At 36.4% G+C, this 17,235-nt stretch overlaps 2 protein-coding genes across 2 annotated transcripts; both read right to left on the minus strand.

The window, feature by feature from the left end:
• Positions 1–7,944, minus strand: LOC121799545 (increased DNA methylation 1-like). The gene is made up of 8 exons (XM_042198948.1): positions 5,394–7,944; positions 4,926–5,028; positions 4,704–4,786; positions 3,019–3,254; positions 2,376–2,462; positions 1,819–1,918; positions 1,494–1,680; positions 1–1,339 (listed from the first exon to the last, which is right to left on the minus strand). Exons 1-8 carry the CDS (start codon positions 6,753–6,755, stop codon positions 390–392), a joined length of 3,108 nt encoding a protein of 1,035 aa, XP_042054882.1. The 5' UTR covers positions 6,756–7,944; the 3' UTR covers positions 1–389.
• A 5,824-nt stretch (positions 7,945–13,768) lies between these two features.
• On the minus strand, positions 13,769–16,926 carry LOC121799546 (probable serine/threonine-protein kinase WNK9). Its single transcript, XM_042198949.1, has 7 exons — positions 16,488–16,926; positions 16,364–16,401; positions 16,033–16,260; positions 15,730–15,950; positions 15,496–15,653; positions 14,978–15,422; positions 13,769–14,898 (listed from the first exon to the last, which is right to left on the minus strand). Exons 1-7 carry the CDS (start codon positions 16,560–16,562, stop codon positions 13,985–13,987), a joined length of 2,079 nt encoding a protein of 692 aa, XP_042054883.1. The 5' UTR covers positions 16,563–16,926; the 3' UTR covers positions 13,769–13,984.
• Between the last annotated feature and the right edge of the window lie 309 nt (positions 16,927–17,235).

The raw sequence follows: 17,235 nt of genomic DNA on the forward strand, positions 1-17,235 counted from the left end.
TTAGGACTCAAATCCACATTTTCTTAAGCAATAACTTAGAATCAGACTCTCGTTCCAATAAATGAATATTTGAGAGGTCTGCCAACATAAAAATCTATATACAAATTATCAGATTGATAGCTACATACATGGCCACATCTAAAATAAAGAATGATGCCTGAGTCACAAGGCATGCTTGTAGAATCTGATGATATTTTCACAGCATACAAACAATGCGGGATAGGAAATCATAACATAAGGCGTTGTTAGGAGGATTCGAACTTCGAATAAGAGGGAGCAGCCTTCAGTAATGCCCTCAAAGAACTGCAAACCTAATACTGTTCTTCTATCTGCTCATCCACAGCATCTTAAAGCTACAAAACCCAGACTAGCCACATTTAACAGGAAATTTACCTGTTGTTTTCACCATCAGCAGCATTAGATTCTTCCTTGCTCTCAGTGGGTGCTGTGGCCTCGACCAAAGATCCAGAAGACGACAAAGATGCAGCTTCTCCATCAACCACAAGAGCCGTCTCAGGAGCTGGACAAGAGACTACAAGGTCGTTTTGCACCTGGATGTCGGCCTTGCACGCGTTTCTTCCAGAATCCAGCAAAGTTGACATAGGGGTGGGGTTGTGATTTAAGTCCACTTCCTCAGAAACATCCTTTGCAGAGACTTGAGGACTTCTGTTGATGCAAGAGGCCTCGCCATCACATTCATCCTTGTCAATTTTAAAATCAGATGTGGCAGCACTGTTAGTGAAAACTTCCATATCTCCATTTGTAGCACTTGGTGAAGATGCTTCAAGAACAGAAACATGATTTACAAGTGCTTCGGCGTCAGTTTCTTCAGAAACCTTCACTGAGGAACCTATATTCACACTTGTGGATTCAGCAGTATCTTTTCTACTGGTCACAGTTTCAACTAGATCAGTTTCAGTCGCAGAGTCACAAATAGACTTGAGACAAGGAGCTTCAGTTTTGCATAGAATGGCCTCCAAAGGAGAGTTGTCTTCCTGAGGAGGACCTTGCAACCCATTTTGCAGTTCAATGTTTTCGCATTCACAGGCAGTAGAGCTAGCAGAGAGTTCTTTTTGGTTGTCTTCCACCTCAGACTTGATCACAATAGCTCCGTTGCAGGTAAGAGGTTCGTAAATAGAATCTGGAGTACTAGTATGATCAGCTGGAGCTGGATAGCCAGAGTCCAGGTCACTAAATTGGTCGTTTGTCTTGGTGCCATGGCCCACTCCAGAATCATTACTCGTCTGCTTCTCATACTCCATGGGCGAATCAATATCCGATTTTTCAACCATAACAGGCATCTGGGACTGGTTCTTGATTGATTCGGATACCTTCATACCTATAGTTGAAATAGGGATGAATTGAGATGGAAGCTACTACAAAACATATCGAAATATCATAAATTCTGAGGCCACCATACTAGTTTAGATTTCATTCAAGAACAAAATTTTGAAATAGTTTGAGCAATATCAGATGGAATAGAAATTTAATACCATCGGAATGCTTAGCCAATGGTTTGTGCAACATGTCAGTCCCAGGAAACACCAACATGGTCATGGACTTTATTTCTTTCTTGAGCCCATCCTCAAGTTGATGAAAACCAAAAACCGAAGTCCACGTGTTCGTATGCTCTGATATGGCAGGAATGACCAATTGCTTGACTTTGAGATAACGAAGTTCCTGGAATCACAAAAATTAATCACCATTCCAGCACATGAAGGGGGCAGGGGGGAATTTAAATTCCCAGTAATTTTTTGTCACTTAATTTAACACTGAACAAATGCATCAGCACAGCAGTAATCCAGAGCAAGTCATTACTGTTTCAATTGCTGATAGAAGACGCCTGCACATTCCTTGTCGCCTATAGATTTCACGCGACCCAATAAATGGCATCTCAGCCAGACGGGTCCCGTGGATCCTAATGAAGAGATTAAAAGTCCAATTATCAGATTGGTTTAGGGAGGGAAAGAAAACAAGTGACAAATGACAAACAAACCTCAGAGGGCTAATGCTAATGATCAAAATTTAATAATTCCTTCGTAAATAAATCAGTTTGCAATTTTACATATGCTGATATTTTAGTTTTTGTTTTTATCTTTCTTCAACTTTGTCTTGTAAATCAGGAAACTTGAAACCGAATAGAAGAGGCCCAACCCCCTTCCCGATAGGAAAAATACACACAAACAAATACATGTAGGACTAGGACAGTCATGATAAGAATCTGGTTAGGTGTAAATGTGTAATATTTATTACCATCGGGAATCAAGCTAGAGTTATGACTTACGAGCAATTTTGAATTATTTTAGATCCTGGAATGCGTTTTGGCTGTTGACACCACAGACACAGATAGTATCAAGATCAGATTGTTCTATTACCTTAAAGATGCTGCAGAAACTATTTCATCACCCCTCTCCAAAATTATGGTATAGAATCCACAGAAGTTCAGACGGTTGAAGTTTGATCTACAAGACAATCATCTGTAATATATACTGAAGAATAACTAATACTAGAATAATGTCTACATGTATGCATAATTTCATATAAATGCATTCTATACAATCAGAGTTTCAGGCTTGGCGAATGCTTCACTTTTTGATTTGTCTCCTATTCAAGACATGTTAGCGATAGCAAATTTTTGTAATCACTAGTAACTTAAGAAACAAGTACCGCCCTTTGACCAAATCCTGCATCAGACTTTCTGCTCATTCCTTCCCTCATTTTATCACCTCCCACCACGCACACACATATTCACATGCTTACAGCTTACTATGTTAAAAAATAGGCATAGTATCTAGGATCTAATTCCACAAGAGCTAAAAAGCAATGTTGAAGATAACTACAGTCTACATATTCACATTTGCCATACATGTAGCTCTATATTCCCCCCTCAAGCACCCCTATATCTATAATCTGATATGAAAAACCTTATCACCATTTCCCAGCATGATCATTTAGTAGAGTTTGTGATGTATGAGTGTGTGCACTGAAGGCTTTAGCAGCAGGCAAATAACAGCTCACCCGATGTTATAGACAACATTGCACATCATATTAATTCCACTTCTGCGGTCAATAATGGGCAAAAAACACTCATTCATAACAGATAACGCAACAGCTATCTTGGAGTTTGATTCAACCCTTTGAGGAAACCCTCGGTGTGAGGTATCAGACACATCTGTTCTCTGAATTAGGGACCAAGAAAATCCACCTTCCAGTTCATGTTTGACTCCAAGAATTTTCTGTAAATGATCATAAAACTGAAGAACAGAGAAAAGAATGTCAATATTATCAATACGAGTCAGAATCTGAGTGTGAGTTAATAGCAATCAGAAGTCAAAATCCTCTAGTGGAATTAAAAAATAAAAGTAGAGAATCTTTGGACTTCAGGTGTAACTTCAATGTAATTGAGTGATATCAAATGAAGAAAGTTTTGGATTCCATTAAGCATGTTACCACTAAGTTCCCTAGGGAGACTGCAAGCTATACTAATTCATGTAAGATAGATAAAACTGCAAATTGCACAAATATCACCGCATCAAGCTAATGAACAGAGACTGCACTAATGAAGAATCATTGACTGAAGTAAATTATAAAGGGAGAGGTGCCACTATGCTTTTATGTACAAAAGTACTCCTTGCCTCTCTATGTAGTTGAACCAATATTGATGAGGTTTTGATTGTACTGAATTTAGTTAATACACTAAAATCAGTTAGGGAGTAGTACTTCACTTATAAATAATACGTCCTCCATCCCAAGATACTTGAGGCATTTCTTTTGGGTGCGAGATTTAAGAAATTGAAGTTTAAAGGTTAAATGGAGAGAGAATAAAGTAGTATAAAAAAGAAAAGGTAGGAGAGAAAAGGAGAGAGTGAAGTAGGAGAGAAAATAAAGTTTTTGCCCGAAAAGGAAATGGTGCAAGTAGCTTGGGACGGCCCCAAAGTGGAATACAGTGTAAGCTTGTGACAGAGGGAGTTTCTTTAACAAACACATAATTGAAACAGATATCACTTAGCAGTAACCCGACTCCACAGAAGATCAGAACATAAACTACCTCCATCAACTATCCAATATATAATCTTCAAACCACCACTTTGAGATATTACACTCCCACTAGCCCTGACAATTGGCTTTAAAACTCCCAAGTATAGTAATATAACAGTCATACCTATGCATCTATACTATAAATAATAAACTGAAATTGGGGATATCCTCAAGAAAATACAAACATGGCCTGATACTGAGCACATTATTGCAGTGTGTTTACAGCATCAGAAAGTTATTACACCCACCATATATTCTCCTAGTCAAATATCACTAGGCACTCCATATAACTACTTTTGGACAGAGAGCGGAACCGATGATTTTGCTACTTCTAGTGAGCATAAATGTCCTTAATTATTATCCATATATCTTGAAGATGGGATAAACAAAAATTTAAAACAAACCAAGCCTTACTTTTGAATGCATATTATATTCTTTGTTGGACTTGTGTCATGAAGAGAGCATGATAGACTGCTGAAAACTCATTTGTCATCACAAATGAAATGCAACATTTTTGCTCAATGAAATTCATTATATAGAAATTTCCACATATACTGAATAGCTTTTAATTTTTCACTTAACCCTCAGGCCGTCGTGGTGATTAAAAAGAACATCACAATTCACAATGTATTGCCACAGCTAGCTATAATGGTACCAAAGCTAACCTCTTGACACTGCAGCCCACAAAATGATGCACCATTCAAACTCATAGACGAAGCAAGCACTCCTTTACTACATGATTTGTGATCTGTGAAAACAATACAAAAGAGAGATTTTTTTTATCATAAAATTACTTTGAATACAAATGGAAATGTGCATTGTTTTTGTCAGGGAGATCAGAAGGGGAGAGGAAAGAGCTATGCAGAAATTTCAAGTAAAACAATTACATTTGTCCACACAGAAGCTGCATCTGGTAAGTTCATCTGCATCGACTTCCCCACAAAACTTGCATATACAATTTGGACAGTGCCAATCACCTGAAGGAAGCATCTGGATTGAATAGAAATTAGAAAACAAAGGTGCTCAACTACCAAGAAATATAATCCAGTGCCATTTATTAAGAAGTTTTGAATATGATAAACACGATTATGTCTTGTGCCAGTACATGTGAACATTGACTACAAGGTGCTATTTCTCAGAATTGATCTTTTTTCCATCCACAAAACACTTAAACTGGAATAAAATTTGCTCAAATGATATATACATCCTACTCTATTAAATATTGATTATAAAAGCCAGAACAATAAAGTAAACAAAATCATATCCAAAATGCAAATGGGGAAACAATCACTGTCCTGTGAATGATGCAATGCAGAGACAAATACAAATCATGCTTGAGACTATCTGATAAGTACCTGTATATCTAAACAGGTCTGATGGAAAGTTGATTGACAGCTATCGCAACAGATCAAAGCACCTCCATCACCACAAATGCCACAGGCATCATCATCTGGATTGTCCCCATCAATGGCAACAGTATGGAAATCTCGACACACAGAACCCCCCTGCTTATTCCAGGCATCTACTTGGCATTGTAACAGGGAGGGTCCAGACTCCAAAAATATGTTTTGGAAAGGCTGGCGCAACTTGCTGCCAGCATGCAGCTCAAATTTTGAAACTGTGAGGATTTTACTGCAGCAACCACAGTGGATGCCATCTCTCGTAACCCAGCCTTCTAGCATCGCCCGATTCCTTTTGCGGTTCATATACTGCACCTTTTCACTCAACTGTGCTGTCCCTGAATCAATCAGCCAGGCCAGTATAGTTCTTTTTCCACTATATGGAACATATCCATCAAACTCCGAGTTCTCCCCCTTAACAGAGTGACGAACCAGGAGGGTGCATCTTCCAATCACTTTACTTGTTCTTCCCTGTAAGACATTACAATTGGAAGCAGAAGTATTTATGTCAACTTTTATTTTCCTGGATTTACTTTTCAGGGAATCATTACTTAATTCACAAGCGAGCATTAATTCACCATCACTCGCTTGATCCGTATCAGGAAATGTACGTCTCTGCAACTTCTGATTATGTTTTCTACAGGAACTGAGTGTTTCCTCATTCTGATCACTGTCTGAGCTCTCTCCATCATCCCTACCAGGAGATCTCTTGGCACTCTTAGACAGACCATCTTCTTTCCTATTCCTTTTCATTGCTTCCTCAACCTTCATTTTTGTCTGCCTAGTCAGTTTATTTATCAGATCTTCAGACAGAGGAGCAAACGAAGGAGAATCAATGACCAATTGACTTTTTGATTTATCTTCTTCCAGCTGTTTCTTAAGTGCATCATAAGCCTTAATAATTGACCAGTAGGCTGTTCCACTAGGATTAATGTACACAGCATCTAAGTAATCTCTGTTCCGCCTAGGTCTATAATCAATAGTCCACCCGGCATCAATTAGCATTTCCCTTATCTTCTCCCGCAAAAGTTGTTTTTCAGTACATCCACCACGCTTCATTTTCCCTTCTTTCCCTTTAATAGGGGTGAAATTATCTATGACTGCTCTTTCCTCTTCCTTTTTCACCGCTTTCTTCGAGCTAGAAACTTGAAGACCTGGTGGTGCCAGGTTAAGTGTGGTATCAGCAACATCAGTTTCGATCTCTCTGACCGTAGTACCTTTACTTGTGCCAATGATTTCTGACTCTTTAATCTTGATCCCCTTACTTGGTTTTGGTTTTACTTTTTCCAACTTAATATTCATTTTCTCCTTCTCCATCACAAACCTTGGTTTTCTGGTGGCTTTGAAACTGGATAAGTGGGGATTCTAAACAATTGGTCATTCCTGGGTACATCTTCTGATCTAGAGCGTATTCTTTGTTCAACTGCCCTTGAATCATACTTACGATGACCAGAATGTAACTCCATTTTCTTCTTCTTCTTATTCACCATCACCTTCAACACCCCATTCTTTCCCTGCAGCCTGATTGGCTCATCAGCCCCCTCTGGGTACTTCAACCTTGACAACGAACCCGGCATTTCTTCCTCAGCCTCCTCCAAATCAAATCCCTTATTCCTCCAACCAGCATATTCACCCTCCTTGCTCCTCCCACTACTAGATCCATCAAAAAGAAAACTATGCCGTCTATCCGCCACCAGATTCCCACGTGATGATCCAATGAAAAAATCCTTCGAATTCTCACCACCTCTACACCCAACCATCTTATATCTATCCTCCAAATACGCATCCCTCATCCTTCTCTCATCAAATTCACGGTCTTCATCAAACTCGTTTGAACCTAACTCACTTCTCCTCTCACGACCAAGATCAATCCCCACATTCCTCTTCTCACACTCCCTGTTCTCAAACTCACCCCTCCTGTAACCCATGGAGCCATTGTGCAAGCTCTTACGATTCACTTTTCTCATAAACCCCAATGACTCATCCTCATCACTGGCGCCAAAGCCGCCTGCACCGAACCTCTGCCTCTTTCTCTCATTACTATGACAACTCAAACCCTCCCACCGCCCTCCAGAATTCCTATTTTCTACCTTTTTCCTAATTATCAAACACCCTGACGAACTCTTCTTCTTCAACACACCACCCCCTGATCTCATACTGTCTTCCATGTTCATGCATAAGAAGAAAAAAAAATCCTTCAAATCCACACGCAATTGAACACGAACTCACCCGAGAAACAATGTTTTCGACATGGATTGTCAATTCTGCAGTCTAGCATTTGCAGATCTGAATCAAAACCAAACGCTCGCATAAATTTGGGGCACCAGATTACATTTCAATTAAAAAATTGAATCTCTCAACCTCGGCAGGAAGCCGCGTGGATACGCCTGGGATCAAATTCCAATCTTGTGGCGTGATTTTCTGGCAAAGCAACCGAAACCCAACGAGTAGAAATGTTTTTACGATAAAACATACAGTACTTCATCAGTTTGTTAATGATATTCCATTTTTGACATTTTACTAACTCCAAAATAATTAATCTCTTTTTATTTATAGAATCTATTTACATTACATTTCTTTTTTAGGTTCATGATTCAATGTGCTTAAAAATATAATTATACAGTAATTATTATTGGTGGAAAAACAAAATTATGGGCGAAATTGGAATCCGACGAGTACAGATTTGTGGATTGTTGCTGCAGTTGCAGAGCTTGATTGAATGGAGTCAGATTTGTACAGAAGTTTTTTATTCTTTTTTTCTATATTTATAATGTCTTAGATTTTGAAAATTGGGTGAATGTTGATGTGTTTGTGGAAGGGAATTGAATTTTATATTTAGACCTAAAATTTAAATCTCTTTTTATTTTTGACACCAATGCCATGTCAATTAAATTCACTTGGTTTAAATGATTTTGGCATACTACATATGATTTTCACAATTAAATTGATCTTTAAACTTAACTGTGAAAAGTTTGATGGTTGGAATGTTTGAATTTTATTTTCTTGAGTGAACTACGTCAAAAAGTCCATAACTTTTCAGTTTGTGACATTGTTGGTTCCTAACAAAAAAAAGCACCAGAGGACCCTAACGTTAAATATAATCACGAATTATATTTTTTCGGACCAAAATACCCTCAGGCCCTAAAAGGGCATTTTTGTCACTCCATTATATTGTTGACATGTGATTTCTGCTACATTTTTGTCAGCAACTTCTTATGTAATTTTCTAATAAATTCTAGTACTTCATACGTGATTAAAATCTTGTCATTATTTACACTTTCTAATTTTTTTATAATATACATATTTATCATTATCTGCTTTATTTAATATGAAAATAATAAAATGAGACCCTTTCTTCCTTATAAAACTCATTTTCAGGTATTTTTCGATGTTTTCTATTTCCACTAATTTTTATTTATTTTTTACCTTGATTTATCGATCGATTTTATTTATTATGATAGTATCACAATTTTGCTGTATTAATTTATAAATATACATTGTCTTAATTTCAGATACTATTATTAACAAAAAAATCTACAAGGATTAAAGCTAATGTCACATGCTTGAATATTTTTAATGTATTACTCATGTTTCAATTTTATCATGAATGACAATAAACTATGCAAATTTATATATAAAGATTGAATATTCATATGATGTTAATGTTAGGTTTGGTATACTAAAAAGCATGTTTCGAGCAAGTTCGCGCGAATATAATCTTGCTTGTATACGGAAAACTCTACAATCCACTTTTAACCCGATTCAGTATTATTCGAGCAGTATCGCACGAATAGGATCAGTATATTATTACATTGTGTTTGCTTGTGCATTTATAAGATGTTTTATAAACATTTAAATGTATAAGAAGCAAACAAAGTCTAAGTCTTTTGCTTAGTAGACTGGTTGTGGGCGTCGTCCACTTTAAGGTAACATAGTCGGTTCTATGCAATGCTTTGCAAAAGAAAAAGAAGAATTTCACAACCCAGATAGGCTTAGACTACCTATCGTGATAGGTTGCAATGTCAGTCCGATTATTTCTAAGCCTTTCTGAAATAAGATGACGTTGGTGTGGTATAACACTGAATGGATCTAACAGCAAGACGTGTCTTTATGCTATCTACTGAAAGACTAGGTCTTGATAAAATACTATTTCTTAATCTACATATGTTAGCATTGAGCATACGGTATTGATTATGCACTACTTTGACTTATCAAAAGGTGCGGGTCTTTCGCAACCTAATAATCCTGATATATTGGGTAGTGGTGATTAATATCTAGCGGCGCTAGGATTGCTATTATGTTGAATCGTGCGCGAGGTGAGTCTCGTTTGATAATGTCCTCAAGAGGAGCTTGAACAAGGTTTTTATTATTCGGAAACTGACCAGTTGAAATTTAATTATTCCATGGATAATAAATAAGTGTTTTTTGCTAAGTTCAGTCTTGGAATTAATAAGATGTTAATTAATTAAGTCCATAGCAGACTTAATTAATTAATAGACATTTATATCTTAAGCGCGGGAAATAAATAATAAATAAAACAGAAACCCGGATTACTTGTAATTTCATATTTGGATGGGAATGTCAATATTACTTATGTAGTGGCTACTCGTAATATTCCAATATAAGCTTGTATTAAATTGAGGGTTCAATTTAATTAGTAAAAAGCTAAGTGGGGTGAGCCCATATCCAAAACCTTCCATAGATCTCTGACTGAGCCCAATATGAACTTAATATAAATATGAGAATAAAAGACAGAAAATACAATTAATGAAGTGGAAAATTTCGTCCACTCCTATACAGAGTAGAGGACGAAAATTTCTCAGCTCTCCTCCATGAGGAATTTCTGTCTTTTTATTCGAGTCCTAGTATTTTGATAAGATCAGTCCACCCTGATATCGAGATACAGTTTGGGAACCAGTCAGAAGACCCGTGGTCTAGTATTGAAGATTATCGTGGAGAAGACGCGAGCAATCGACGATTCTTTGGAGAATCAAATCGGTAATTCTAAACCATAGAATTCATGTTTTAGGATTTATATTCTTTAAGCATGAATTATTTGCGTTCTAGCATGTAATTCTGCGTTAACATGTGAATAGATTAATCCCATAATCTGTCAAATAGATCATACGTCTGATTTATTTGTTTTGTACAAGTCTTCCGCTGTGCAAGGGGCTCCAAACCCCATCAGTTAAAAATTTCAGTTTGAGTTGCATTAAAATTCTTAATAAAATATTAATAAATATAAAATCGTCTTAAAGTTAGGCTTACATTAACAAATTAGTTCGATGATATATAATGAAAAAATATTTTAAATGCCAGTATTTCAAGAAAATAATATTGTATCATTTCATTAAATATGAAATAGTATTTTTTATTCAGTGTATTATTGATTCAGATTTTATTTCATAAATAACTTTACTTTTCCATATTTTTATTGTTTCTCAATGAATTTCCTATATGATATAACTAGTATATTGTTACCACTAACTAGAAATAGAGGAGTATAATAATTTTTTTTGTGTACAAATATTGACAAAACTTTAATCACGTATTAAGTATCGGAACTTATTAAGATATCACATAACAAGTGTGACAGAATTCATATGTCAGCGAATTTAGGGATTGCCAAAAATGCCCTTCAAGCTATTTGGGCATTTTTGTCCGAAAAGTGGTTAAAAAAATATGATTCGTGATCATGTTTAACGTTAGGGTCATCTGACGATATTTTTTATATTAGGGACCTGCAATGTCACAAATCGAAAAGTTATGAACTTTTTGAGGTAGTTCATTCTATTTTCTTTAAGCGTCAAAAAATTTGATGGTTTCTGTAATGGACCAAACATTTTTTCTTTAAGTTTGAAGGTTTGTGAAGATAACATACATTAATGATGGAGAGGTGGAGCAGTTAATGAAAATAGTTCAATAACAATGATTAATAAAGAGATAAACATGCAAATATTGAAAATGGATTTCGAGGAGGAGAGTGTAAGTGATATAGACCCCATATAGTGAATTGATAAACTTGATCTAAATATATTTATTGTTTATTTTGATGAATTAATTAATTGATTAATTTTGAATTTATTTAACTATTTTATCTTTTAAATTTACTCAATTATTCCTATAAGTAGCTAGATTGTGTTTTGTAGTATGATACTATGTTGTTACTTATGTACTACTATTAAATCTATGGTATTTTCTGATAGATTCAAAATAACCTTTTGAAATCAGAGAGTAAATGTTAAAGTTATTTTATTTCGGATGTAACCTTTATTCAATGTGATGAGATCTATACATGGCTCTTTAAGATCTCAATTTTCTATTTTTTATATATAATTTAGGTAGTAGTAATTCGGAAGAAGTTGACCTAATATTTTTTTTAAAGTCGAAAAGAATCATGGGATTGTATAAAAAATATATACTTCTATGAAAGAAGATAAAACTTGTCTGATTATGAAAATGGTATCTTACATTCTCACGTTAATTACATTCTAGCGATTTCATAATTTAGATTCTCGTTCTTAACGTTATTCAATTTATAATATCATAGTGACCTTTAAGTTATAAATAATTGATATTCAATATTTTTTTATTTAATTTACTTTTTAAGTATATGAGATAAATTTTATAAATGGTCAACAAACTATAACATTTGTAAATTATTCAAGTGCATGATTTGATTAATCGTGAAAAATAAAATTACGCAACAAGCAGTAATTTCTCTAACTGTTATGTTTAAATGTTCAAAGTGCAATATTGATTATGAATCAAAATTTGTTTCATACTCATAATTTTTTTATTGTGTATCATTAGATGAAGACATGAATTCTTAACTTGAGCTGATAGATTCAGGGGCAATAGTGGTGTCGAACATGGGGGATGTGTGGCTGAGACGAGTGAGAACTCTTTCCGGCTTCTGGGGTGGTTCATCTTGGCTATGCTATTACGAAATTGTGCTTGCGAAAAACTTCGGGTGTTGCTTTGGTACAATATTGGAGTTTATAGCCTTCTCTATTTGATCAGTTGTTGATGATCACTTGTTTTTATACACACGAATGATTTTTGCCATATCTGTAATGTAACCATCGCTCCACACCTCACGATACAGAAGGATAGATCCGATAGACGTCGTCAACTAGGGTAAGAAATACCCAAGTTGAATGTAGTGATTTACAATGTGACATGGCAAATAATTTCATAAGATTCACTTAAATAAAAATTGGTTAAGCGACATTAAAATTTTATTTAGAATAAAATAATTAAGAAAATTAAATTAAATTATCAAGTGATATATAATGTACTATAATTTTAATAATTTATTTTAAATCAATATTAAAGTTTAGTAACCGATAAAAATATCGGTAATCATTTATTCAATTAATCCATGTATATGGCATAATAGTTAGTAGTTATTTATGTTTTTCATAGTTGGGCTAGACTTCTGGGTAGGTGAAGTTTAATCTATAATGGGCCTTAGAGGATTTATTTTACAATTAGTTTATTGCATTATCTATAAGCAAATGCTCAGTAGTATCTTATTTATTGAATAATTAACCTTTTACAAAGCTGTCTAAAATAATATCAGGTAATTATTGAGAAAAAGTGGCCACTTGGCTCCCCCGATCACAACTTATATTTAGAGCTGGCATAAAATTCGATCATACTCACAATCCATGATCTCCTCTATAATTACACCACAAATAATTGAATGTATGAAGCATCCAACTGTTGATGACATTTTTCTGTTTTATGTTTAGAACTAATAACTACAAGTAATACCAACACCAAGAACAAAATATAACAGCAGAAATATTAGTCATAATGCATAGTATCAAGCTGTCTAATATTGCTTGTGGATAAAATAATTTGCAGTTACAGTCCAAATCAAAATTTCAAACAATATACCATTGCAATTGCAAGTCTAGCATAGTGTGACAGGTTTTATTTGTTGTACTTGGGTTTTATTTGGTGTGGAGTTCAACATGGGAAGGTTGATGTGAGAAAGTATGCAAAGGAATCTGCTCTTTAGGCGTTATGATTATATGGCTAGTGTTTCTTTTTGAACATGAAAGTGATTGATGAGTCACATAATAATAATGAGCTTGCAAACATAAAAATGTTAGTTGTGGAAAACAAAAGTTGAACTCCCATCACATTATTAATGGGAGCATGGATGAGTCTTTATCATCTTCAGCTCTTTTTCTTACCTTGTTGTTTTCTCCTTTTAAGGAGTAATCTCATAGAGAGAAACCTAGGCTGGGGATCATTGAAAGTGGAATTTTATACTGTTAATGAAAGAAAAAGGCGATGTGAAGTTGAGAATTGAGATATAGTATGAAAAACTTATTTAAAGTAAAAAAGTTTCAAAAAGAGACCCACTTTGCATGGGATTGGAGAAATTACAATGTGAGGACCAATTTTTGCTATATCTGCTATATGAATCAGTTAGTAATGTACATCCACTCACTGAATTCAATTCCAACTGGCTTTCACCTCAAGCTGACTATGTGTACCTCTCAAGAGCCTTGTCGAAACAGCCACGAGTTCTAGAGCTCGGTGGCATCGACTGGCAGAGAGGTAGCCCTGTGGAGTGAATGCGGGAGCAAACCATTGGCGTAGAAGCTCTTGGCTGTGACCAAATGCACGGGACTACAAGAATTATACGCGGACTCGTAGCTGTAGACCTTTGGATCACTAGTGCTTCTATCAGAATCTGTGAGAGGAAATAGAGTGAACTGCTTCCCGTTGGATAATGAACAATCGATATTAAATTCACCCGTTTCTCCGTTTGCAATGCTTGAGAATGATCGTGATCTATCTCTCACAACCCCCAGCTGTTTATGACTGAGCTCCCTCAGCTGCTTTTTGTACCTGGCCTTGAACCATCTCAGCTCCTGCCTCATCTCATTCTCATAGTTGTCGTGTAGAGGTGAATTGCTCGTTGTAGGTGATGCTTGCTCGTTGGAGGCATTTTCATCGACACTTCTTGTGACAGTCTCCTTCTCATTGGAGGAGTGATCAAATTGATTGTCATTAGATGATGGAGAAGTCACTTCGTGGTTCTCTTGCTGCGACCATATGTTTGTGTGTTGAGCACCATCGTACTGGCTTGACCCCACGGGAGCACCATCAGTCACACGTTGCTCCGACCCTTCAACTTGGTACGTGATCTCTTCAAAGCGGCCATGGATTGATCCACATCCGTGCACAGTCTTGCCCATGTAGTCTGCATCACCCAAAGCACAGTTTTGGCAGACACTACCACTCTTGATAGGGCTCTCATCTGTGCCAAATCCTGGTTTCCATTCAGGAACCAAGGAAGCAATCTCACCATCGATCATTTCCGCTATCTTAGTCACATCTTGGTCCGTTATGTCTAACTCAGCAACCATTTCGGTCGCAACGCTCAGTGCTGTGTCGGTTTCAATGTCAAAAGGGAAGTAAATGTTTCGCACTCGACCTGAAACAAACAACCAATCCAGAACCATTCTCAGCATCAATAGTGGAATCAAATTCGAGTGTTTTGAAACTAAACCAACCTTCTTTATCAGCAATTCTGAGTCGAAGAAATATGTCATCATCCTCACTCTTTCTCCCATTGATGGTAATGTCAAGATTTTCCAAATGATCATCGTCTTGACCTGTGAATAAGTTGATCTCAGTTGCTTCGTAGTCAACCGAGTTAGAATCCAAGTCATGCTCTTGATCGTAACAGATATAATTAGAGTAGCCATTGACTAAAGAACTCGTTGTGCTATGATGAGCACTGATCAAGAGAGGCTGTCTTAAAAGAGGGCCTAGTTCATCATAGTCTCGTCGATACTGGAATGCCCTCAAATCGTAACCACAATCATCAATTTGAAGGAACGGATCGTTGAGAAGATCCCAAGCAGACAGCCTATCAGATACTGTTGCTAAGCACTTCTCAACAAACCTACGAACCTCAGGATCCTGAACTTTGTACAGGGAATCCGGTTTCTTTCCCTGTAAAGAAACAGCTATGTTAAAACAACATACATATCAAGTTCGCAACAATAAAATTATAGCTAATCCTCACCGAGATCACTTTCTTATAAATTTGAGCAGGATGAGTGCACTCACTATAAGGATATTCAAATGTCACCATTTCTAAAATGCACATTCCAAATGAATAAATATCGACTAATTCATTGTATTCCTCTTCATACACCTCCGGAGCCATGAACTCGGGAGTTCCTGACAAAAATCAAGTGAAGTCGCCATCAAACAAAATCCAAAGCAAGGACGAGATTTTCAATCAACTGGAACTCACCAACACAACGCGCAGCATGGGATTTCCTGAGGATCGCAGCGAGGCCAAGATCACCAATCTTGACCTCGCCTTGATTCCCATTGATGAAAATGTTGTCACACTTGAGGTCTCTGTGAATAACCGGAGGATCATGGCTGTGGAGATAGAGAAGCCCTTGCAAAATCTGCCTACACCAGTATTTGATTGCTCTAATATTTGTCCTCTTGTGTTTCAGCCTATACCTATTCCAAATTTCAATAAAGCTCCATAAGAGTTGAAGAAACTAATACTACAATTATTTGTAAAACAAACAAACAGACTTACTGTCTGAGGGTGCCAGAAGTGAACATTTCTGTCACAAAATTGATGTTCCTATTTGTAGTATCCACCCAAGAGGTGTAGAATTTCATAATATTGGTGTGTTTTAGAGTTTTGAGAAGATGAATTTCACAATACAATCTCTCAAGATCTTCTGGACTTTGCAGAAAGTCATAAAGTTTCACCTGATTCCAGGCTACTTCAATCCCTTCATACTCATCAAAAGCTCTGTAACTGCCAGGATACATTAAAATTGGGGAAAGAAAAACATATCAAAAATGAAATTAGGGCATATTGTAATGATTAAGATGAAATTCTCAGGATAAAATATACATACACTGTCTTAGAAGACCCTTTTCCAAGAATCTCATTATACTGCAATCAGAAAACAAGAAACAAAATAAAAATGATATCAAGTAAGAAGATAGAAAGACTGAATGAGAAGGAAAGCCATAGCATACCCTCCCATATCTTCCAGTTGGATCAATTTCCACAAATTCAGAATCCTCTGCATCAAGTCCAACAACACCATTCATTTCCTGCACCTACAATCTGATTTTCCTTTCTAAGGGAGAGAGAAAGAAATGAATAAGGTACTACTACTAATTTCAAAAATTAATACCTAAAATCAATAAATTCAACTGAAGGGAAAAATCGAAACTTTCAAGAAAAAAAGGGAATAAATACTATAAGCATGATTTATGTGGAAGAGGAGGCCTAGGAGAACCCATCAAATACCATTATTAAAAAAAAGGGGGAAAAAGAGTAGTTTATTAATTCCACAACAACTCATACTCCACAAATCCCAAATCCAGACAAAACGCCTCTCCATTTTCTAGCTTTCCTTCTCTTTAAAATGCATCGACTTTCTATCTCATCACGAGCTATAAAAGTACAAAGGAAAACACGCACAGCACACAGTGACTGACTCTAAGTTTAACCCACTTTTGGATGCAAGTAAATAAAATTGTTCAAGACAGGGTTGGTGATGGGGTGCGTACTAAACAAGCCCAACAGCAAAAGCCCAAGGAAGAGTATGAGTTCGGCATTACCAAAGAGTTCGGCCTCAGCCTACAGCTCGGTAAAAGCCAACCTATCAAGCTCTGCTCTCAGATCGGCAACCAAAGCAGGAGTATGAGTTCGGCCTTACCAAAGAGTTCGGCCTCAGCCTACAGCTCGGTAAAAGCCAACCTATCAAGCTCTGCTCTC

This window comes from Salvia splendens, chromosome 4 (genome assembly GCF_004379255.2).
Source record: "Salvia splendens isolate huo1 chromosome 4, SspV2, whole genome shotgun sequence".
NCBI lineage: Eukaryota > Viridiplantae > Streptophyta > Magnoliopsida > Lamiales > Lamiaceae > Salvia > Salvia splendens.

What these genes read in the sequence shown, in the direction of transcription:
- LOC121799545 (XM_042198948.1), bottom strand. Translation starts at nt 6,755, where the DNA reads ATGGAGAAGGAGAAAATGAATATTAAGTTGGAAAAAGTAAAACCAAAA. An exon ending in GTGGGCTGCAGTGTCAAGAG is followed by an intron (nt 3,255 to 4,703) that starts GTTAGCTTTGGT and finishes TCTGTTCTTCAG; the next exon opens with TTTTATGATCATTTACAGAA. An exon ending in TTCTATCAGCAATTGAAACA is followed by an intron (nt 1,681 to 1,818) that starts GTAATGACTTGC and finishes TTGTGATTCCAG; the next exon opens with GAACTTCGTTATCTCAAAGT.
- LOC121799546 (XM_042198949.1), bottom strand. Translation starts at nt 16,562, where the DNA reads ATGAATGGTGTTGTTGGACTTGATGCAGAGGATTCTGAATTTGTGGAA. An exon ending in AAAGGGTCTTCTAAGACAGT is followed by an intron (nt 16,261 to 16,363) that starts GTATGTATATTT and finishes GTATCCTGGCAG; the next exon opens with TTACAGAGCTTTTGATGAGT. An exon ending in CCATGCTGCGCGTTGTGTTG is followed by an intron (nt 15,654 to 15,729) that starts GTGAGTTCCAGT and finishes GATTTTTGTCAG; the next exon opens with GAACTCCCGAGTTCATGGCT.